The sequence below is a fragment of the Aulonocara sp. 'chitande type north' Nkhata Bay genome, linkage group LG16 (assembly GCF_057382095.1).
Source record: "Aulonocara sp. 'chitande type north' Nkhata Bay isolate Kocher_YH1m ecotype deep benthic linkage group LG16, A_spYH_male_GT1.1, whole genome shotgun sequence".
NCBI classification, from domain to species: domain Eukaryota; kingdom Metazoa; phylum Chordata; class Actinopteri; order Cichliformes; family Cichlidae; genus Aulonocara; species Aulonocara sp. 'chitande type north' Nkhata Bay.
Genome location: NC_141359.1, coordinates 12,170,126 through 12,195,114, shown reverse-complemented (window position 1 = coordinate 12,195,114; position 24,989 = coordinate 12,170,126). Strand labels below are relative to the sequence as shown.

The 24,989-nt window shown below is 40.5% G+C and overlaps 1 protein-coding gene across 6 annotated transcripts in view; it reads left to right on the top strand.

Annotated features, from left to right (window-relative positions):
- Positions 1-24,989, top strand: part of lrch1 (leucine-rich repeats and calponin homology (CH) domain containing 1) — a 100,426-nt gene that overhangs the window by 27,940 nt on the left and 47,497 nt on the right. For all 6 annotated transcript variants that reach the window (XM_086267895.1, XM_086267894.1, XM_086267892.1 and 3 more), the window contains exons 2-4: positions 8,967-9,111; positions 18,572-18,698; positions 21,202-21,307. In XM_086267895.1, coding sequence (XP_086124021.1) covers positions 8,967-9,111; positions 18,572-18,698; positions 21,202-21,307 — 378 coding nt within the window. The remainder of the gene's footprint in view (positions 1-8,966; positions 9,112-18,571; positions 18,699-21,201; positions 21,308-24,989) is intronic.

Genomic DNA, 24,989 nt, shown 5'->3' with positions numbered 1-24,989 from the left:
CAGGCAAAACATCTTTCTTATCTGCACTGGCCAGAAAAATAGTGACAGTTAAGAAAATTACGATGATGTTCATCACCTTATTTCCTGAAAATTCAGTCTCTTAAGATACAATGCATACTCATGTAAATAGCTATAAGTCTTCAACCAAAATTTTAAAAAACTGGACTCATGCAGGAGGTAGACAACAGCAAACTACGTCCACTACTTTAACACTAGAACTGTGATCTTTTTGTGTTCAAAACCTAATTTTAAAACTATAAAGCAATTGTTTTTAATGATAGCCTTAACTTGCATGCAAGTTAGACATGCAATTCACAAGCAAGAAATAGCTATCCCTCAGTCCTCCTGGATTCAAAAGGATAGTTAAAAATAAAATAAAAATACAGTATGGCAAATGTAATGCCTTGCAGAATACTGCTTGTAGAATGATAGTCTTGTGTTTGTGATCTGTCTTGTCGGTTTCGTGCTGCTGAAGTGAATATTTATTTTAGTGTCACTGCAGGAAATTGTTTAGCTAAAGTGGTTAGCCGCGGATAGTCTGTAAACTCCGGTGACCAGTTTGGTTCATGAATGACAGGCAAAACAATAACCAGATACGTGACTATTTACTTTTGGTATATGCATTTTAAAAAGCAGAAGCATTAATCAAGAACAAAGCATAGTGACAGCATAACATTACATGGCGTGGTTGAAAGTAGGGGCACAATACTGATTTATACAGAGTATGTATTACGCTACAACAAGTTGGGGTTATGGGGATGTCTATGGAACCGGCGTATAATGATGGCTAAACTGAAACACTTTACAGTGGATAATAACTCCAGAGTAGCTTATGTTGCAACCAGGCAGTAATAATGGTATTATTGTAGCTATGCTTACGGTTGGATGCATGCTTCGGCAGATAACATGCTCTGTTTTTGTTTTTGGATGATTTCAGTCAGATTTTTTGCAAACTTAGTAGTCTGCTTCCTTGAGAATTTAAGTAAATATACTACATGTAATTGCTGAGTAGCACAACTATTTGGTGTCCCTTTGGTCACATTAGTTAATGCTCTGCTCTACGTGGTGGGTAAATAAGCAGGCTAATGAATTTAAAAGTAGCTAAACTTAAACAGATGTGAACATGGTCATTCTTTAGATCTTCTTTTATTTCCTCAGTCTCCCTTCCTTCCTTCCTTCGTCCTTTCTTCCTCACCCCCGCCACTTCTCCCTCCCTCTTTGTTGTCGCACTGTATTATTGTTAGATGACAGAGCTCTGTGTTAATCAGTGGGCAAGAAAACATTCTCGTGTCTCAGCTGCTCAGCCTCCACATTCTTGCAGTGGCTGCAGTGTCTGTATAGTACAAGTCTTTGTATGACAAGCCGGGCTCTCACAGTTCACGTCACTAACACACTTACTGCTCTTTATCTCTAATGTCTTTCAAATAGTTTAGCTAGCTTTATATATTTCTCACAGATTGTGTCAGCCTGTCTTTTTAATAGTTGTTGTTGTTGTTGTTTGTATTTTATGTTGTTTGATTTAGTTTCTCAGACGTAATGGAAGGAAAATCGTGTCTCAGCTTTGTCAAAAAATAGACAAAAAAAGGGTTCAGTTTTCTGTTAGCCTGCAGGCTGCCTCATGACCCTCATATTAACTCAAACAGTTTATGTAATTGGGGAAATTGGATTACTCTGAGCAGAGCACAAAGTATCAGTGCATGCTTGGTAAGAACTAAAAATGCCCTTACACTTGTTCTGTCTTAAAATGCAGTGTGAAGCTGAAACACTACGTGAGTGCACACGTGTTCCTAATGAAGAACACGGAAAGAGCTTAAAACATATTAAACTGTAGAAGCTGTCATCAAATTTTGGGGTTATACTTGTTGACTTCTGACATTGGTTTGCCAGGTAGAGATGTCTGACAAATTAAGAGCTCTAGCTCGATTTGTATCTCAGCTCATGTGGAGGTTTTGAAGTGGTGTGTTAGACTGTCATCCAAGTTGGTATTGAGAGATCTAGAGAAACAACAGCGAGATGCATTAAAACTGTTCTGATGTTACATATGCCTTACAACAGATACTGTGATATCACAAGTGCTGCAGACTGCCTTATTGTGAAAGACACGATGGCAGAAAGCAAAGTCGAAAATGTTGGATTTAAGCAGCCGAGGAAAGTTACTGAATGTCGTTACCTGCTCCCTGCACATATGCTTCTTTTAGAGAGACACCAGACAGAGTGTAGAGCCATTTCACTACCACCTCAGATTGGTGGTCAAATTGCACATCTGATCCATGTGCAAGCCTCACTGCCCACTTCACTGACACAGTAAAGCACTGTGCCTTATTCATTCATGTACTTATTGCCTTGGAGCGTAACCAGACCACATTTCTTGAATTTGTACTGAGGATATATGCAGAATGTTTTGGATTGTGTCCTCAAAACTTTAGTTTTTGTATTTTGTTACATATATTTATGTTATTTGATTAAAGCACAGCTGTGTAATGGTCTATGGTACATTTATTATGTTCAACTTCAGACAGAACATAAATATTTAAATTACAAATTACCCAGATATCTTAAATGAAGAGTAAAAAGGAACTGTTAAGCCTAACAGATATAGTGATTTATATGGTCATACATATTGATATTACTGATACAAAACAAGTTATCATGGTAAGGTGGGTGTTTTTTTTCCATATTGCCCAGGCATAGTCACATGGTGTCCTAAACATCTTATTAGAACCCTTTTTTTTTCATGTTTTCATTTAATTTTTCACGTCTTTTATGCCAAAATCAAAATCCCCAGCAAGCATATGTAATGTCTTCACAGTATTGTGTTGACCGTACTAAATCACTGTCACTGCTCTGATGTGTCTTGACTCAGTAAAACTGAATTACATGAAATTGTATCCTCAAAGACTGCACATTAATGTAACACTCACAACGCTGCTGCAGTTATGTCCAGTCTACTGTGCTGACGCAAGTCAATAAAACTTCCTTCAGATGGATTAAAAGGCTTTTAATAGGAAACATCTGCACAGGAAACATTTTGTTAAAAAAAAAAAAACGAAACCCGCCTTCTTTATTATCTCTGTGCTGTCTTTATCCCACAGTTGTTGTTGAATTATTTTTTTATTGTGAAGGATCAGTTTTGTATTTCAAAGTTTTTTTTTCTTTTTAAGGGAAAAAAAGGTGTAACTGTTACGTTAACTTTAGTGGACTAGAGTTCATTAGGTACACCTGGTTTACTGTTCGTTAACGCAGATGCCAAATCAGCCAATCACCAATTTCAGTCAATGGCAGCAACTCAATGTATTTAGGCTTGTAGACTCGAGCAAAGACAAGACGACTTGCTGAATGTCAAACTAAGTGGAGAAGACGGGCTAAGTGACTTTTAATCTGGCATCTTTGCTGGTGTCAGAGTATTTCAGAAACTAACTGTGATTTTCCTGCACAGCCATCTCTAGGGTTTACAGAGACTCCAGCGGGGATAACACAGCATGCCACAAGGCTCAAATCACCTCAAACTGGTTTCTTGAACCTGACAATAAGTTCACTGTGTGTAAATCGCCTCCACAGTCACCAGATCTCAGTCCAGTAGAGCATGGTGCATTGTGGATGTGCAGCCAACGGGATCTACAGTAACTATGTGAAATCTCTGAAGATTTTTCCAGCACCTTGTTGAACCTGATCTTGAATCTGTTGCAAACAGTTGCCCAGTAAATGATTAGTCTCCTGGTATCGCTGACTGGTTTATACACATTCATTCATTAATCAGTGGTTTCCCTCCTCACACCAGCAGCAGTGTAGGTGAAGTCTGGCTCTAACAAATTGTGGGGTATAAACAAGGAAGCTCAAGAGGTAAAGTATCAGTTTTCACAGTTGAATTTCATCGAATTGCAATGTTCATAATCCCGCACGTTGTCCTAGATGTCTGAGTTGGATTGACAGTGAATGGGAGAAAAATACACATGTGTTGTTTCACATCTTAAAAAGATGCTGAATCAGGTTTAGGCGAAGTAAAGTCATTGTGTTCCTGCAGCAGGCTTCTTCTCTTTCTTCTTCTTAAGTCAGAGGTCACACAGTGGCAGCAATAGGTCATTTCCTTTTTCATATGAGAGGGAGAGTGTTGTTATTAACACAGGAAGCCCCACGCCTGATTTTCAGGGTGTGGCGTGTGTGCGTGTGTGTGTGCGTTTTGTATTTACAGCATGAAGACTTGTAGCTTTTAGGAATACCCCCATAAACAGGATTAACTATCTAATGGCTCTGTAATGGGTTCTTGTGAAACTAATCCAGAGCTTAAATTTGCAGTTGACTGGGAGTACCTTGTTATTGTTTAGCAGCATCAGGGCCTCGGGATGGAGATTGTTTAAAATGGTTCATTAGGCATTAAACCTTGAATAAAATGCAACATACAAAAGTGTGGGAAAATTGATGTCAGAGGGCTTAAAAAAAGATGTATGGCTGAAAAGGACTACATTTAAACAGCAGGTTTCGCCTTTACGCCCTTACTGGTTTAGTTGTAGCCTCAAGCTACGTTCACATCATACCTGAGTTACCATGTTTAACATTTTCTTTCTTCTTACATCAAAACGCAAGTAATAACTGCAGCTGAAGTTTGAAACTTACTTGCTTTCTTTTCTTTTCTTAAAAAGGGTATCTACAGTAGAAAAACTCTCATCACACTCAGTCACACAGTGGCTCCTTAAATATCAGTCATGAACTTTGTAAAGTCAATTGAATGAACTGGATGGATCATCCCCAGAAATAAGCCCATTGTCAGTGATACTGGATCCTGCCTTTTCACTCAATATTGCACAGATGTCCAATCCAAACAACAATTCGCTGCATCCCTAAAATATGTTGTTGCCATAGTGCCACGTCCATCCATCCAAGTGTAGGATTTTAACAGGTGCCATCAACAAAACACGAAACTTCAGAAACGGTCACAGGTGCGTCTGTGTAAACACTCAGTCAGGCCTGAGCGCTGGTATTGCTGATATGAGTGAAAAGAAGATCTATGTATGTCATGGACTAAATGTCCTGAGGCCTGCATCATCACTTGTGTCACCTTACATGGCCTCACATATAGATACAGGCCAATGTATCTTGACAGATGTGTGTCTGTAGGATCGACATGTCCTTAATCTGTCCCTGTGTGTCTCGTGGTTTATAGTAGGTCACTGCTGCTTTGAACGCATTACAGTTTCCACAGTGTTGTTTTGGAGATTAATAAGAGCATTAACAGTGTTGAATGCACCTTACGCTCACACTCACACATACGCCCTGCCAGTAATAGCTTTGTGTTGTTGTGAGTTGAGTCAGCTTGCTGCCGTTTGCTCGCCGGATGAAAGCAGGACCGGCGGGCTCTTTGTTTCTCGTTCAGTGTTTTAAATAGCACTTCCTGTTAATGTGTGATCCATGATGCAATGCGTTCTACGTGTGGCTGATGCCCAGATGCAGATGTGATTTTCTTTTTTTCTCTTTGTTTTTTAAATTGATGAAAGCCTGCTACACTTGTGCCTCAGAGGAGCTGTTTGTACAGTTTGGTGTTTGTACTATTCACCAGCTTACAAAGCACATTCAGTAAAAGTGCCCTATTTTCATTGTCATTTATTTTTGTAGACATTTTTATGATGGAAAAATATATATATCTGTTCCTGTGTGTCATCATAGTTAAGTCAAGGGACAGAATTTGTGTGAAGGTCATGGTTTTGTTACTGCATTTTTCTGCATATTTCTTACCTGGTCTTCCAGCTTAGGCTTGGAGGAGGTGGAGCCTATCCCAGCTGTCACTGGTTGAAAAATGGCCCACACCATCTTAGCAACATTAGCATGGCATTGGCAGAAGCTAATTGCTATATTAGCTATATTATATGTAATGTGACACTTTCTGCAACCAGTTCAGCTCCCTCTACAAATAAAAAACACAACTGCTGTGAGATGATTTGTTGCTTTGGCCTGTTTAATATCAAATAAAAGAATTCCGGATTACTCCTGGTTGTTAGGCAGTACCTCTCTTGTTCCATAACTCTGGAACATTAGTATAACAAAAAAAATAGCAACGAGGTCTCTGCTCATAGTCTTGCTGGATATTAATTGAAAACCGTGACTATAAATACTGAATACAAAAGTACAACATGACTTTTCCCCGATTGTTTCCACCAGAGGAAATGAACTCTTGTGCTGTTCTTGCACCATTAACAAAACAAAATGTGTTTTTCAAGAGGCTCAGAGTTCAGCCTCGGCAGAACAATGTGGAATAATTGCACTGACATTTCTTGGCCTTACTGGGTTGCTGATAACTGAAGTTGATATTATTGTTGCTGAGTTACGGCAGGAAGTGATGTCAACAGTCCTGGCTTGAGCAGCTGACCTGAGTCCTCATGTCAAATGCTGAGTTCCTTGAGTCTGACGTCAGTCGTACCTCAGATTCACGGTCCTCTGCTGGCGTGTCTGTGGTGCTCCATGTTACAAGGAAAGAGAGAATTTAGTCCAAAATCTGCATGTTGTACAATAAACGGAGCGAGAAATCTTAATGCATGTGTTATTGTTGGGTGTGCAAATAGGTGTATAGTGCATTACAGCAAATTGTTGTAGGTCCAGCTCCGACGAGAGTGATTACAAAGTTTTATATCGTACTGAAATATATTTAATTACCTTATGAGCAATGTTTTACCTAGACTTTAACACCAACAGAAAATAAAACACAGCCCGGGTTATCCTTCTGTCATCAAATAAGTCACTGTATTTAATCAAAATTGAGGACTGTATGAGTTATGTATATGTTAAATCAGGTTACCATATTTTTAATGAAAACTACAGTGTATAAAAAAAATTGATGGAGGCATTATGAGGTCACCCATTGATTTGTGGACTGTTTGGGCTGTCGCAGTCTTGGCCCTTTGGAACTACACAACAAATTTAGGGAGGAACTGACTAAGAACCTCAAGTCACTACAGTGGGGCAAAAAAGTATTTAGTCAGCCACCAATTGTGCAAGTTCCCCCACCTAAAATGATGACAGAGGTCAGTAATTTGCACCAGAGGTACACTTCAACTGTGAGAGACAGAATGTGAAAAAAAAAATCCATGAATTCACATGGTAGGATTTGTAAAGAATTTATTCGTAAATTAGGGTGGAAAATAAGTATTTGGTCACCTCAAACAAGGAAAATCTCTGGCTCTCACAGACCTGTAACGTCTCCTGTAAGAAGCTTTTCTGTCCCCCACTCGTTACCTGTATGAATGGCACCTGTTTGAACTCATCATCTGTATAAAAGACACCTGTCCACAGCCTCAAACAGTCAGACTCCAAACTCCGCCATGGCCAAGACCAAAGAGCTTTCGAAGGACACCAGGAAAAGTATTGTAGACCTGCACCAGACTGGGAAGAGTGAATCTACAATAGGCAAGCAGCTTGGTGTGAAAAAATCAACTGTGGGAGTAATCATCAGAAAATGGAAGACATACAAGACCACTGATAATCTCCCTCGATCTGGGGCTCCACGCAAGATCTCATCCCGTGGGGTCAAAATGATCATGAGAACGGTGAGCAAAGATCCCAGAACCACACGGGGGGACCTGGTGAATGACCTGCAGAGAGCTGGGACCAAAGTAACAAAGGTCACCATCAGTAACACACTACAACGGCAGGGAATCAAATCCCGCAGTGCCAGACGTGTTCCGCTGCTGAAGCCAGTGCATGTCCAGGCCCGTCTGAAGTTTGCCAGAGAGCACATGGATGATACAGCAGAGGATTGGGAGAATGTCATGTGGTCAGATGAAACCAAAGTAGAACTTTTTGGTATAAACTCAACTCGTCGTGTTTGGAGGAAGAAGAATACTGAGTTGCATCCCAAGAACACCATACCTACTGTGAAGCATGGGGGTGGAAACATCATGCTATGGGGCTGTTTTTCTGCCAAGGGGACAGGACGACTGATCCGTGTTAAGGACAGAATGAATGGGGCCATGTATCGTGAGATTTTGAGCCAAAACCTCCTTCCATCAGTGAGAACTTTGAAGATGAAACGAGGCTGGGTCTTCCAACATGACAATGATCCAAAACACACCGCCCGGGCAACAAAGGAGTGGCTCCGTAAGAAGCATTTGAAAGTCCTGGAGTGGCCTAGCCAGTCTCCAGACCTCAACCCCATAGAAAATCTGTGGCGGGAGTTGAAAGTCCGTGTTGCTCGGCGACAGCCCCAAAACATCACTGCTCTCGAGAAGATCTGCATGGAGGCATGGGCCAAAATACCAGCTACTGTGTGTGCAAACCTGGTAAAGACCTATAGTAAACGTTTGACCTCTGTTTTTGCCAACAAAGTTTATGTTACAAAGTATTGAGTTGTATTTTTGTTATTGACCAAATACTTATTTTCCACCCTGATTTACGAATAAATTCTTTACAAATCCTACCATGTGGATTCATGGATTTTTTTTTCACATTCTGTCTCTCACAGTTGAAGTGTACCTCTGGTGCAAATTACTGACCTCTGTCATCATTTTAGGTGGGGGAACTTGCACAATCGGTGGCTGACTAAATACTTTTTTGCCCCACTGTATGCATGCCATGTCTTAAAACATGGCATCACCATCTATTGTACTCAGGGCCGAACTGAAAACCAATTCAAACTAGCAACTTGGGCTATGCCTACTAAGTTTATGGAGGAGGTAAACTGTTTTCTCAGACTTCCATCCAGTCAGACCGTTTAAAGAGCCACTCCTCTGATTTTTACATAAGAAAAAGGACACATTGGATTCATTTTCAGACCTTTATATGAGTCTGTGGTGCTACCTGTCTTTCAACTTATTTTTGATTTTTATTACAATTAACACACCAGATGTCAAAGTTTGTTTTTGTTTTTTAAAATGTTTAATATTTCATTCAACTACTACTCAAATTGCTACCTTTGCATCTTTTATTATTACAATGTGCCCTTTAATTGTTCTAAACGTTGTTTTTCTTGGTTTCCATTGCAGACCTGTCAAAAAACCGACTAACCGACGTCCCCTCAGAGGTATGCCATCTGGTTGCCTTGGAAACACTAAACTTGTACCACAACTGCATCAGGTCCATCCCAGACAGCATCATCAGCCTGCAGTCGCTCACCTCCTTAAACCTCAGGTACACACATCGACACACTTGGTGTCACTGCTGTTTTACGATATGGGAACATTTTCTGCAGCAGGGACTGAGGGAGTGAAACCTCTGTTTTATGAACATCAAACCCATTAACTAGGTATTAAACAACACTCTGTGTTTTTGCATAAATGCAGTAGAATAATGTGATGCTGCATAATTTTAGCATATTTTAAATACTTTCTTCAGACAGATGGAGTTTTACACTCACTGATGCTGCATCACAACTGTTGAGCTGCATGCTTTGATTTCTAAAAGGTTCCTGATACAGTGGTTCCTTTTCTCTCATATGCTAAAATACAATAAATATACAGTGTATAGTGTTTTAAGTTATGTAAAAATTACATCCAGAATTCTTTATATTGGCAAAGAGGGCGCCACAGCAGGAGCGTGCTGTTTATACTCAGTAGTGCCTCTGCTGGTCAGAGCAACATCGTTATATGATATTCAGATGCACTTAATGCTGTGGGAAGGTAAGGAGTAAGACATTGTGCATTTCTTTCTTACTGTTTGTCATTGTGGGTGAAGCCATTTGACAGATGTACATGGTTTGAGATCAGTTTGATTTTGTCTTTTTATTCTGCTTCTTCTACCCTCATGAGAATTTGACAAAAAAAGAGAAAAAACGAATGCACAGTTGTACAGTTCTGTGCGTCTTGCACAATACGTGGGAAAACTAGTTCTGAGAGACCATAACCTTGTCCTTATGGGTTAGGGTGTTGTAATTAGTTGTGACAACTAAAGAGAAGCCGTAGGTAACGCATTATATCAGTGTCCTCACAAAGATAGAAGGACCTGTGAGTGCGTGTGGCTCCTGTCAGATTTGAGGCTCCGCACTCTGAACACAGCATCAGACTGAATGAGAGTGACAGAGCATAAATAAAGCAGTGTTATTGTCCTTTAATGTGGGCAGACTCTGCTATTGTGTGTCAGCTTTGGGTGGTAGCGCTTTCAGTGTTCGGCCCATCTGAGCTGTTGTACTGCTGCCTGGGGTCAATGCAGGTGTGTGTCCGTGTTTGTGTGATGTGCCAACAATGCTGCAGGGTGATCATTTTGCCAAGTGTCTCACACAGCTGATGTTCAGTGAACTGTTAGTTAACTGTAAATCTTTGATACACTCGGCTTATGTTGATCTTCACAAACTGTGCTGTTCTCTGCCTTTAAAGGTCAAGGTTTCGCCACTCTCTTCATTGTATCATATCTGTCACACTCTGCAAGTGAAGGCGGCCTGAAATGTTTTGTGACTCTACATCTCAAAGGTTAAGTGTTTGTTGTATTTTTTTGAAGACACTCTAGTTCCCACCTCTCTCCCCTGGTTTGGTTTGTGCAGGGTAGGAGAAGAGGTGTCAGTCAAATAAACTAGCAGGTTCTCAGTCTTCTAGGTCATGGTAGCCTTGAAAGCTTGAACACAAGGAGGTGACTGGACATCTTTAGGTTTGTAAAGAAGTTTCCCCTGTCATCCAAGAGGCTTCTTCAGCTACAAAAACAAATTGGTGTCCCAGGTATTTCAATACTAATGGTTGATTGTCCCCTTTGGATATGTTCCTGCGGGCCATTGACTCATATGACCGCTGTTAGGGCGGTTTGATATGACGATATATATTGGATGACGATATAAAAACGTCTATCATTTCCTGTTACGCTATCGTTTGTTTTGTGGTGTCGTAAAATAAACTGTTTACAGCAATATTTTTTCATCGTTTTGATGGTCACTGTAGTGGCTATATTAATCTCTTAAACTTCTCTCTTTCTCTTATATTTAATATAACCACACTACGGACGGACAAGCGACTGTTTTTACGTCCGCTTGTTTGTTTAAGCTTAAGATCCTGTTGAGACTTTTCAAAAAAAACTGAATCACGTTAAAGAGTATGCAAGAGTTTACAAATGAGAAGGAAAAAAAGAGCCGTCAGGTGCTAAAAAATAAACCTTAGACTCAAATGGTGGCCGTTACAACGTATGTCTAAAAACTAGGGGTGCAACGATACTCGTATCGATATTGAACCGTTTGATACAGTGCTTTCGGTTCGGTACAAAATTTGTAATTTATTTTATCAACTTTTCTTCTGACGATGCTGTCTGTGTTGAGCGCTCAGTGGATCTGCGTTCGACTACTCCGCCTAGGCTGCACTGTCGAGCGCAGATCCACTGAGCGCAGCGCAAGCTAGCAAGACAGAAGCTAAGCTCGTTGCAACATGGCAACTGCCTCAACGCTACCTGAAATTGAACCTCCCCCACCCTCATTCAGATCTGGCGTTTGGAACTATTTTGGTTTTCATGTGAAGTATGACCCTGATGGACAAAAGTAAACCAGTATGTCGGATGTGCCACGCAATGCTCAATTACATTGGTGGGAACTAGTGCGTTAGCCCAGTTAGCTCGTTAACGTGTTGACGCCGTCCAGCCCCACGCACGGCGCGAGCCACGGTAACTCACTAATGGAGATTTGCCACGTTATGGCGTTAACGTCATTTTAACGAGATTAACGCTGACAGCACTAGTGGGAACACAACGACTGCACATTTACGCCGACATCATCCTAGTGCAAAGACAAGTGGAAGCAGACAAAAACAACAAGCACGCATGCTACAAACTTTACCCGAGTCATTTAGACAGCCGTTAGCACACGATTCTCCTTATGGGGACCTGATATGTTTAATATTCTGCTGAGAATATAACCCAGAAGAAGCGGATAGTATAGCTTTTATTTTGGAAAGAGACATTTCTCTGTAATAAACTCTCTTTTCCAACAAAAAGTGATTTCTCGATCTATCTGATCGAGAAATCACTTTTTGTTGTTGTTGTTGTTTCAGCAACATTAAATTTAAAAACTGTACTTTTGAGTTCAAATATATATTTATAATTTTAATACATGACAAATTAAAAAGGCATGAACATTTTTTTGTATCGAAAAAATATCGAACCGTGACACCAAAGTATCGAACCGAACCGTGAATTTTGTGTATCGTTGCACCCCTACTAAAAACGTATAGTGTCATGCATCGGTTAAAACACTCGAATGCAGGTAAAGGACGCCCAGCTGTAAAAACTTCACGCAAGTTGAGTTGCCTGAGATTAACAGAATTTACAGAAAATATTACATTTTTGTGATTTATATCGTTGTCAGGACGATAAATGTTTTATATCGGGAGATGAGATTTTCGTCATATGGCACAACCCTACCCTCTGTCATATGAGTCGTCACATGGACGAAGGTGCTGTCAGTCGTTGTTTTTCTTTTGTTTGTTTTTTTAAAATGACCTCTAACAAGAAAGCCTCATTTCTGCTGTTCAATACCGAAGAAATATAAACTTTTTAAAATTATTCAAAACACTTAGCTGTGTCTCTAATTAAACCTCTGTAACTTTGCTCTGCTTCACGTCAGCAGCATCAGGTAATGTTCATATGTTGAGTCATGGTTTTCTTCAGTTTTTGATCTACTGCAAAATATTTTCAGGTTATCTGCTATAAAAAGCCAGGGAAGAAAAATTTCCTTCATTTTTTTCTGTGTTTTATCCTCAGTTATTTTAACACAAAGGCATCTGCTGTGATGCTTGCACCTCTGATGAAGTCTCACAAGTGTCATCTTTGTTGTTATACACAGATATAAAAATATGGATATGTACTCATAAATGATCAGAATTATAATATTTCTGACTGTCTGAGTCAAAATCGAATAAAACCTTGTGGATCGGAATCGAATCGAGTATAGAAATCGAAATCGATACCCAGCCTTAATGACACTCCCAAGTTCCGAGGTATCTGGAGCATGGCATGAGGTTGAAACGGCTGTGAGACCTTTTTTTTCTCCTTTCTTTTTTTTTTTTTTAATGCCTTTTATTGACAAAATACATGGGAGTTTACATCAAAACACATACAAAACATCCCTCAAAGTTCATTCACAATCATATACAGGGCCCGCAAAATTTCAAAATTCCTGGTAGCCCTTTGGGCAGGCATTCTTCAGATTTTGGTAGCCCAAAATAAATTTAAGTAGCCCAAATAAAAAATAAGATAATTTTTAAATAAATGAAACAAAACATCAATCAAAAAACAAAATTGTTAATACACAAATTACAACAACTGTATAAAAATTAGAATCATCAACTCAAATATTTGGTTCTAATTGAACAGAAGTTTCTGTGAACTTGTAAGAACTTTGTAGAACATGAATCAGTCTGTGTCAGATCCTCAATCTGAAATTTCCACTGAAGTCACAGATGAGAAAATGACACTCGACGTTGAGGGCATAGCATCTCCTTCATCAGCTTTCTCTTCCTGTGCATTGCCCTCCATTTCACCTCCATTAATCGTCACTCACCAATCAGTACTGCCGCTCTTTATACACAGTTTGTGCTATTGTAAAATGAAAGTGAAAGCAAAAAACAAGCACAAATTCAAACGCGATTTCAATACGTGACATATTGAAAGAGGCTCATCGATGCCAATGCTACGTTTGCGAAAGAATGCAAAAGCACTGACATATTTTTCCTTCCTATGATAGCCCGACGGGCAGGGCTGAGATAGATTTTAGTAGCCTGACTGGAAAAATCGCTAGCGATTTTGACATTTTACCTTTCCCCAGCCTATCATGTGACCTACTGAGGTCACCCGAGGCAAGAAGTGAGTTCATCATGGAACAGAGGTGGTGGCTTACAACACCAGCTCTCTGCCTCCTGCAATGCAGTCTTAACATTTCAACCACTTCAACCCCGACTCACACCTTACCTCAGGTGCAGAAAACAAGCTGTTTGCGGGTGTGGTGTGTAACTTTGAAAGCTTTGTGCTTTGTTTTGAAGTTCCTGCAACTTGACATCATCCTGAAAGAATTGGAAGAAAGCAGTTTTCTTAAACCACACTTTTCCCACGCTGTCACACTCCCCCACCCTCTCCCATCATCATCTTGTTATTTTTTGGGGTGTATGTCTCCCAGTACAATGCACAACATTACAAAGAGACTGTGAATACAGTTAGATTTTTTAAAAGTAACTTTTATTCTTACTTTCTTTTCTTTCTTTTCTTTCTTTTTTTTTTTGCCGTTGCTCCAGTGCAGCCTTTGTAAAGCTACGACTTTAAAGTAAAAATTCTTGGAAAAGCCCATTAGTAGCAGTGTGGAACATTGTGCTGCTTTGCCAGTCATTGTGCTGTCACTGACTACATTAGTAACTTAAGTTAAGTTAACTTAACGTAATAAAAAATGAACTGATGATATGATTTGAATGTTGATCTGCTCAGTAAACAACCAGACTGCATGAGCCCATGCTTGCAAAGACTGAAGTACCAGAAGTATGTCTGTGTTGAATATTTTTAAACACTGCAGCAAGTCTTGGTTGCAGAAAGGAAGTGTAATATCACATTTAGGCTTTAATACACACACAGACGAATAGGATGGACACTCTGCTTCCTCTCCAGGATATTTTTAGTCTTTAAAGTCCAGCAGCTCGCTGGCACATCTGAAACGCAAACCTCTGTGAGTGTTAACTTTTGTTTACTCATAAGTGCTTTTATTTTTTACAACACAAGCAGATTGTTAGTATATTTCAAAAAGTAAGACTTGTTGTGATTATGTATTTTTTCCTCCCTAAAATTTGAAAATGTCAGTTTTTGTAAAACATAACATTATACTACATTGTGATTATTTTGAGTGCCGTTAGTCCAGACCACAAATATGCATTCAAAAAGATTGACTTTGCTAGGGTGTTGAAAACAAAGCACAAATATGGACCACACAGCTGCAAATATTTTGTGTGCCCTCTTTCCTCACAGTGTTTACAACATGTAAAAGGAGAACAGTCCTGCTAGTGGTGCTTTTCTTCTGTTGTCCTAGTTACGGGTAAAAATATCTGGTTTTATCCGGTCCTGAGTTTATATGAAATTAAAGGGAAAATATAGCTGATGATGTGTATCTGCCACATTGCATGTAATTCGTCATTTAATTAATTTAAACACTCTAAACAATATAATATAGCTTTGTTCATTGTGTTACACATTTACATGTGAAACACAAATTTCACTAGATATTTTACAATCCTATAAAAAGCTAGGTACACCATATTATTCAGGACCCATAGAAGCTCCATTAGAAGGAGGAACTGAAGAAGCTTCTTGGATGAAAGGTGAAACGTTGTCAAGAAACTTCAAGAAGTTAAGTCTCTTTTCTTTCCAAGCTCCTTAGATAACTTAAAGTAATCATTTTTTGTCTCTCACATAGTTGCCCACTATTACTTTACATTTAGGTTGCAAACAGCTCCTTTAAGATTCTGCCAAACTTTTTTCCTTTGAAGGCCATGGCAACAGTTCTTTCCTTTTTCAAACATTCCTTTGTAGGTTTGATGATCTGGTGTTTTGAGATCATTATCCTTTTGCACAACCCATTTTTGCTGTCAGACAGATAGCCTCACATTTGACTGCATAATAATTTAGTATAAAGATGAGTTTATGATCAGTGCAATAACTGTGAGGTGTCCAGATCCTGTGGATGCAAAACAAGCCCAAATCATCATGCCACCACCACCGTGCTAGACAGCTGGCATAAGGTATTTATGCCACTATGCTGTGTTTCATTTTCAGCAAAAGTGACACTGTGCATTCTGGCCAAACATCTCATTTCACTTTTGTCCTGTCTGTCCAAAGGACATTGTTACAGAGGTTTTGTGGTTTGTTCTAATGCAACTTTGTGAAGCTAGCTGTGCTGCCATGTTTTTCTTTTTGTTTGTTTGTTTTATTTAGAGGGAGAGGGGAGGGGCTTTGTCTAAGTATGCTGTCTTGAACTTTAACATTTAACATGCTAACTGAGGCCAGTAAAGTCTTAGATGTAGCTTTTAGGGTTTTGTTTCTCTGAAAATTGCATTGTCTGACCTTGGGGTGAATTTGCTGGGACATCCACTCATGGGACGATTGGGACATGTTGTTAATGCACACATGAAGGCTCCAGACCAGCAAACTGCTAGCATTTCTGCTTTTATAGAGGTCCTGAAAGGTGCTGATGAGTCAAGTCTATTTGATCATCAGCACCTGGCTGCTGCTTAACCTCTTATTCCCTATAGAAGTAGTAAGGGTGGACCTAGGGGTGGACAGTAAGGGTAGCTCAGAGCACTACTGTGCCAACATGTAGCTACACAGAGCGACTCTAGATATTTAAGAGTATCTTCAAAGGGTGTGGATCTTATTTCTGGGTGGGTTGAATTAGTGTGTTTGGATTATTATTTGGAATCTGTTTCATTACTGAGATGTGCTCTGTTATACTATTATATACGATGCATATTTGAATTAATAGTTATTTGTGTAATTAACCTGTTCCATTAAAATATACTGTAGCTACTTGTACCACACCCAGTCTGCAGAGAGGATGTCAGGCTGTTCCACCTCTGGAGCTTTTGCAACATCATAGTATTAAAGTGTAACATTCTTTTTCTTCAGTGTCGGAGTATGTGTGGGAACAGCTGCATAAACTCATTTATACTGTATGTTTCCTGATTGCTATTTTCAGAACCCCGAGTCAGACGGGGTTTCGCAGTCTTGTGGTGAAAATGCGTGCGTGTGTGTGTGTGACTAATGAAGGACGGCTTCAAAAGGAGGAGCGACACCTGTTGTATTTTTTGGGATTTCCTGGAAATTTCATATATTGAATTGCCTTCCCTGTAGCTGGCCTTCCAGCTTGGACACTACAGATTTTATTAGACACGTGTAATCTGTTATTTGCACTAGATGTGACAACTCTCCACTTCTTCCTTCAAACTGTACAGGTCAGTCAGGCACCCACAGTGTAGAGCATGAGTACAATACCCCTGCTAGCTTTGGTCTGGTAAAAGTTGAGTAAAGTTAATTCAAAAGTGGTCGTGTCCTGTTTAGAAAAGAGAGATGAAGGTAAAAAAAAAAAAAGACCCTAAGACAATAGACTGTTGCCCATCCATAGCATAACTTCTTCTGTACAGCGTTTCCTGCAGTGTGTCTCCTCTTGTAAAAATAGTAAAAAGACATCTTTGTTTTCATATTTGTGTGTGTGTGTGTGTAGTAAAAAGGAAACATTGCTGTGACATGTTTATTTCTTCCTGAGGGTTGCTGTAAGGTGCAAACGGCAACATAAACAGACTCGGGAGTAGGAATGGGTATCGTTTAGGTTTTATCCGATACCGGTGCCAAACCGGTACTTTTGAAACAGTGCCGGTGCTTAAACGGTGCTCAAACCGGTGCTTAAAGAATCGAGAACACCAACTTTGTCCAAAAACCTCTCATGTTCAGCTGTTTTTTTGTAAAAAGATAACAATGTTAGCCTTTTCTGCAGCTATGGGGCATATATGGTATCACTCTTGGCTGGAAGCAGTGCTTAAACAATGGAATAAACACAAAACACCTCTCATGTTTAACTATTTTCCACTTTTCCTTTGGTCGTTTTAGCCTTTTTGGCCAGGGTGAAGGGAGTATCTGCCATCAAACAAGAAGACAGCCGCATGTAGCTATGATGATGTTTGCTAGTTCACCTTACATGCATTAATGTAATAACGTGGTTAGCCTACTCAATGTAAATTACACATGAACAACATTAAGCTACTCACGCAGAGAAGAACGGCTGCTGCTGCATCATCATCCGTCATCATTTCTGCTGCACTGGCAGGGCTAGGGGCCAGGACTCTATTCTTCGGGTTCTTGGGGGATGTTGCTCCGGGTCCGATAACAGGCACCACACCCGCAGTAGATGTGCACGGAGTGAGGTCTCGCAGCAAGCTATCAAATACGGCGCATTTCTCGGCTTTTAAAAAAAACACTATGCGTCGCCAGGTGTTTCATCAGATTCGAGGTGTTACCTCCTTTGCACAGTATCAGCTTAAAGCACTTGTTGCAGGCTGCTGAGTTTGCATATTTTGCTGTGAAGTACAGCCAGACTTTTGACCGCTTCGCCTTGGGCATTTTTAATCTGTAGCTCTGCTCTAAAAGAACGTACGTACCTGGACCCGCCTACTATCCTCGGAAACGTAAAATGATTGGTTAGAATCCAAAGTGTGTCACAGCTCAGGGAAAAAAAGCACCGAAATAAAGCACCGAAATGTGCGCTGCTTTTCAGTCTGGTTACTACCGTTTATGTCAGAACCGGTACCCATCCCTACTCGGGAGTGAGGAATTCTTCCCTGCATTCATCGTTAACTCTCCAACTGTAATCTTAATAACGCATTGAATGATTTGGTGGTAAAATATTCATGTAGCTCTTCTCCCTTTCAGTCACATCCCACTGGGCCGTGTGGAACATAAATGTTTAGAAACAAAGTTATAATTGCGTCATGATCAGCATATCAGCTTATAGTTCACCTGTAGTCCAATGTAAAAGGAATGGCTTTTACCGTTTTAATCTTTTTTTATTTTAAAGCTCTTTAAAGATACTAAGTAGTGTAAGAAAAAAACCACATGAGCACAAGTGATCCCCTCGACTGAATGATATTTGTGTTTGCAGTCGTAACCAGCTGGGCTCCCTGCCGGCCTGCCTGTGTGGTTTACCTCTGAGAGTCCTCAACGCCAGCAACAACAAGCTGGTCAGCCTGCCCGAGACCATTGGACAACTGCAGAGGCTCATGGAGCTGGTAAGGCTGTTTTACCACTTGTGTCACTGTGTTGGTTTATTCCTGTGGCACTCAGGAGTGAGTAATAATATTTCTATTTTTGTGTTTCTTTGTCTGTATGTGAATATCTTATGCTCCAGTTGTGCTGCTCACTGCTTTTATCCCAGTCTGGAGAGGATTTATGGCTTATGTTTTTTAGCCCTTCTTCAGTAAGCTTTATGTGTCACATGAAATTTAGGGACATACGTCGTCACTCTCTTTTTATATTTCCTTGGCTCATTCTGATGTTACATTTGTGTCTTTTTTTCTGAAAAAAGATACAAATCAGATCAGATCGTCGATTCTGTGACCCTGAGTAGTGCCCACTCAGGGTCAGAGAGGAGTTTAAGTATCTCGGGGTCTTGTTCACAACTGAGGGGAGAGCAGAGCAGGAGATCGGCAGATGGATTGGGACATTGGCTGCAGATGCTGTACTGTTCTGTTGTGGTGAGGAGAACTGAAGCTGTTGATTTACCAGTTGATCTACGTCCCTACCCTCACCTACAGTCACAAGCTCGGAGTAGTGAATGAAAGAACGAGATCACGGATACAGGCAGCAAAATCTGAAGGGTTGCTGGGCTGTCTGTTAGAGAAAGGCTGAGGAGTTCATTTAATCGGGAGGGGCTCAGAGTAGAGTCGCTACTCCACACATCAAAACAAGCCAGCTGACGTGGTTCATGGATCTGACTAGGATGCCTCCTAGGTTGAGGCCCTGGGGTAGAACCAGGACATGATGGAGAGATTATATCTCTCTGTTGTTCTCCCTGAGGAGCTGGAGAGAGGGAGGTTTGGGCTTCTCTGCTTAGAGTGCTGCTCCCAGGACCCTGCCTTGGATAAGCAGAAGAAATGAAATGGTATTTTCTTCTTAAACTCATAATAAGACATTTATTTTTTACTTTTTCCTCCACAACAGCATCTCTTATTCTAAATCAAACAAGTCTCACAATAAAGTGCTGCATAATATATACAACTGATAGTGATTCAATTCAATTCAATTTTATTTATATAGCGCCAAATCACAACATAAGTTGCCTCAAGGCGCTTCATAGATACAGAGAAAAACCCAACAATCATATGACCCCCTATGAGCAAGCACTTTGGCAACAGTGGGAAGGAAAAACTCCCTTTTAACAGGAAGAAACCTCCGGCAGAACCAGGCTCAGGGAGGGGCGGCCATCTGCTGCGACCGGTTGGGGTGAGAGAAGGAAGACAGGATAAAAGACATGCTGTGGAAGAGAGACAGAGGTTAATAACAGATATGATTCAATGCAGAGAGGTCTGTTAACACATAGTGAGCGAGAAAGGTGACTTGAAAGGAAAAACTCAATGCATCATGGGAATCCCCCAGCAGCCTTTGTCTACTGCAGCATAACTAAGGGAGGATTCAGGGTCACCTGGTCCAGCCCTAACTATATGCTTTAGCAAAAAGGAAAGTTTTAAGCCTAATCTTGAAAGTAGAGATAGTGTCTGTCTCCTGAATCCAAACTGGAAGCTGGATTTTGACAGAAAAATTGACAGAAGCCCATCTGCGGGATATTTCACTTTATCCAGTGGTGGTGGTGGTGTGCTGTGATTAGCTCATTCACAATGTGCGTGATGCTGACCGACCTGATCTGATTGGGTCAAACTTGTGAACAGAGTGAATTTTTACAAGGACTGACAGAGCTGTGCAAACAAGGAATCAGCAGATGGCAGCACTGGCAGATTGGTTGATGAGGAAGATATTTTCATGACCCATTACACTGTCCGTTTTGTTTCAGAGGAGAGTCAGTATGCCACAATGATGCTGTTTTAGCTCTTTACATGGAATATTGCTGGCAGGCAAAACAATCACATTGCTTGTTAGCACTCCTGTGCAGGGAGCAGAGGCTAATGAGAATGACAGTCCTCATCCTGGCCTGTTAGCTGAAAACGGTCTAGTTCTGGTCAGCAGCAGGACAATCGGGGCACATCATCACTTTAAGTCTTTTTAGGGTGAAAATGAAATAAGCTGAAGTGTCGTGAGCCAAGCCTGACTCTAAACTAAAGCCCCGCCCACATATAAAGTGATTAGCTCATCGCACATTGTCTCTTCTAATTGATTCCCACTCCTTCATATGTCAGTCAGAAGTGTCCTTCACTTCAGCTAAAAGCAGCTACTGTCTGCTCAAACAAATCTGAGATAACTCAGAACCTGGAAGCTTCCCATTGCTTACTGTTATTTCACTTCTTGTCAGTATGAGTTTAATTCTTTGTGCTCAGGCAACTACATCACTGCTCTCACCTCTTCTTTATACCTGGACTCTGTATATGTGTGTGATATGGTATTAAAGTCTTATTGCTTATTAACTTTCCAGCAGCGTCCTCTCAGCATGAAAACCCAGCTCGACTTTGCACCATCTGCTCAGCTGTGACGTTTGCTCCCGTGCTGCCGAGAGCATTTCAAACAATTACTAATCATAAATATTAACCGCTCACTCCCCTCGTTTATTTTTGTCCTCTGCAGGACATCAGCTGCAACGAGATCACAGCTCTTCCTCGTCACATCGGCAGACTCAAAGCTCTGCGCGAGCTAAACGTGCGCCGAAACCTTCTCTGTGTCCTGCCAGAAGGTGAGTGCCTTTTTCCCCCCCAGTATAAGGCAAATTGCAGTGTCCTGTCTTTCTTGATGACTTTCAGAAAGTGAAGGCTTTCAGCTCTCTGTGTCCTAAAGACTGGTGAATTTTGGTTGGAAATCTTTGTTTTGACTTTAGGTGTGTAATTAAGGTGATTTATGTTCCCTTTAGGCAGCGTTTAAGCCTTTTAATTTCACTTTTCTTTTGATCCCACCTTACCTCTGCACCTTACAGAAGCCTATTGTGCACTCCGTGCTGTGACTCGAGGATCGGAAAGTCAAGTCTCATTTAGAGTGAAATTCAGAAATGGAATAATCTCTTCCATATGCAAGACTGGGAGGTGCATCTGAGACCACAGAGTCCTCTGCGTGCACTGCCACACCCATCCTTGGGCCTAAAAATATACTTAACCCTCAGTGTGACCGAGGAGCGACCTCCAGCCCAAAAGGTCTGAAATAAGTCAGTGACACAGAGATGAGCAACAGCCACAAAGGTCTGGTGCTCATCTAGTGAGACAACGCCCAGTCTGACTAACTGATAGGCTGGAGAGAGACTGGCTTTTACATGGCGGGCAGCCATTTATAAACACCAGAACAACTCTGCATGTAAGGCCAGTATCAGTACCCAAATACAATCTGACTACAGTATTTTTTTTTAAGTTAGGGCCTGAGCTTATAGCTGTTTTAGTTATTAATGGGTCTGTTGATCTTTTTTTTCCTGTTTTGTAGTCAATATAGTCAAGATATAAAAAAAAAAAAATCAATTTCTGTCTTCATTGTCAGTTGTCCAGCATTTGGATAGTCTGATAAACAGAGTCGAGACATGGAGTCAGGCCAGCAGATAGTTGATCAGAATGATAAACAACAGCAACTCCAATCGCTTTATTCAGCTGGTTTGGATTTGTTGCTCCAGTTTCCTGAATTGTTACATATCCCCATCCCCTCACCTTTATGACCATCTCCTGGATTGATTGATGAGCTTTGAACTGGTTCAGAAGCTTAGTACCACGGTGCTGGGGGGAGGGGGGCTTCAACCAGGCAGACTGGACGGCAGCCCCGACAAAGGGAGGGATGTTGTTTTTGATTTAATATCTGTTGAACTTGTGCAGCTCTGAAGAGTCCCTGAGATAAGACCACCATGACTGCTGAGGGCTTTTTAACGGTCGGCCAAGCTCAGGGTGGCAATAGCATAAAGTCAGAGAGTCAGACTCTAACTACAAGATCAGAGCTGGTAGGAAAATGATCTTTAAAGCCAGAATTATCATGGCAGCAGCAGCAGCTTTGGTTAGCAGCATAATGCATCAAGGCTGCAATGGAGCAGACTGGTGTCGTCAATCCTTTATACATTTCATATTCCTTCCAGTGACATCAGAGGAGGCTTCTGCAAGTTTGTACCTCAATAAGTAATAAGTCGTCTAATAATGCTATTAGCAGCTATTTATCAACCCAGAAAGAAGAAAACATGGATGGCCTTGTAAAAATTTAGTAATTTAGTTATAACAAAAATCTGCATTGTGAAAAGAACTACGAGCCATGTCTGAAATCTTCATCTAGTCTCTAGCCTGAGTGACTCAGGCCCAAAGTGTAACATCTAAAGTAAATCAGCAGTTATTGTGTTTTATTTCAGGCACAGCTACTTTGCAGATTTCTCATCAGACAGCCACAGTTCACTAAGACCAGGAAAATGGTTCATATCAGCCCAGCTCTCAGATCTCCAGACCTGTGAGGTGGTGTGCAGCAGTCAGATTCGATGCTGTGCATATCTGAACATATGTAAACAGACTGCTAGATAACTTGAGGCCTCAGTTCTTTTAAAGTTTTCTGTTTATTGTTCTTTTAAAAAAGATTTAGGAGTAATTTGCAAGTTTTTTCCCGTTTTTGTATACCATTGCAGGTTAAAAACTTTGTGAACCCTAGTATATTTTGTTTGTGTTTCAGCACAAGATCTAGAACCTCAGATTTTGAGTCCAGTCCTACGAGTAGATGAAGGGAACGCAGTGAAAAGAGAATTTGTAGTTTGTACCTTTTATAGGAATTGTCTCCCCTGCTGTCATGATTGGCCTGCTGCTGTTGTTTTTTTGGTTTTAAAGTCAGATGGTTTTATAATAAAATTGTTAGAGCACTATAGATGAAATTTACACATTTGTCCTGAGTGATCTCAAGGCATAAGGGAACATATGTTTATGCATAATTTAATCGAGTACTGTATAGAGAATATTTTTATCCAGTAACCAGAGGAATGCTTTCTGGTGTCACCACTCACACCATCACATGTGCTTAGCTGACATTATTACCGCCTACACGTGGTTTTAATTATGAGAAACTGTCTAAACACTCTGTAATGATCATGCTGTCAAAATTGATGGGTTCCTGAGCTGCGCATCATTAGCAGTCTGCAGGATATGGTTCCCCCATTGGTTTCTGCCCACAAACCCAAACATCCGTCTGAGGATCTGTAAACACACACATACACTCACATAGAGAATTTCTTTTGGACATCTTACACTGGGAAAGAAGACAAATAAGGACAATGCGTTTGGTGGACCAGGAGTCCGGAAAGTTTATACATTTCTTGTATATGACTGTTTGCCAGTCTAGGTAAAGGCACCATTAAAAACCTTCACAGTTTATCCTCAGCTAAAAGGTTTCAAAGAAAGGTTAATTATATAACTGCAAAGACTTAGAAAAGATAGAGAGATAAATTGCTTCACAGTGAGAAATATAATGCCTTTTTAACATTTAGATGAGCTTACAGTGACTCTGGTAATAAATTCCAAATCACGTAATATCAGGGAGAGCCAAGCAGCTGGGGAAAACAGGCATTGGATAACATTAGCAAGCTAGTAGTCTGAGTGCAGTTCAGGGTAAGTTTTAGATCTGTGTTAACCTTTTGAAAAAATGATTCTGTGTTTCTGTTTCCCATATTTATGATATGCTCAAAGAAACAGTTGGATATTTTGAAAAATGCATTTGTTCCCTTTCATTCATTGCAATTCTCGCTTTCTAAAAAATTACATTCTAAATCGACTAATTGTAGATTTAGGCGCAAAGAGACCTCATTAACTGAGCTAAATATCATTAGCTCAGTTAATGTCAACTGCACTCAGTGAGTGCAGTTGAAGTGAGCTTCAAGGTCTCTAGGTTCCTGTTGTTATAATAAGGTTGGGTACTTGGAAGCTAGCTTCAAGGTTGAGTTTATGGGCATAAATGACCATGCCCATAAACTGAACAGTAGAGTGCTTACAGCAGTCAAAAATGAAATCCCATACCTGTACACTTCTTTAGGACTGGAAGTGTTTTTGCAACCACAGCTATTGCAATCGAATGCCATACAAATAAGGCATGCAAGTTTAAGGCACCTCAGCATTGGCTTCATTTATCTGCCCACAGAAGCTACATTCATCTCTTATACTGTCTATGGTACCACCATAAGGGGGGTGGTGTTATGTCCAGTTGGATCTCATGGTAGCAGTGTTGTATCACTGTTCCAGTGTAAAACCCAATACCGTGGGAAGAAATACAGAAATACATAGAGAAATGTACCGTGTTTAGTTTAAAAGCTGGTTCCAAAGCTTGCTGCAACCTGGAATCTGTAATCAAGTGTGTGGTCAACCTCTTCATCTAACTTGTTAACATATTGGGTACTCTGTGAAGGTGTGCACGCTTGTATATTGACTCTA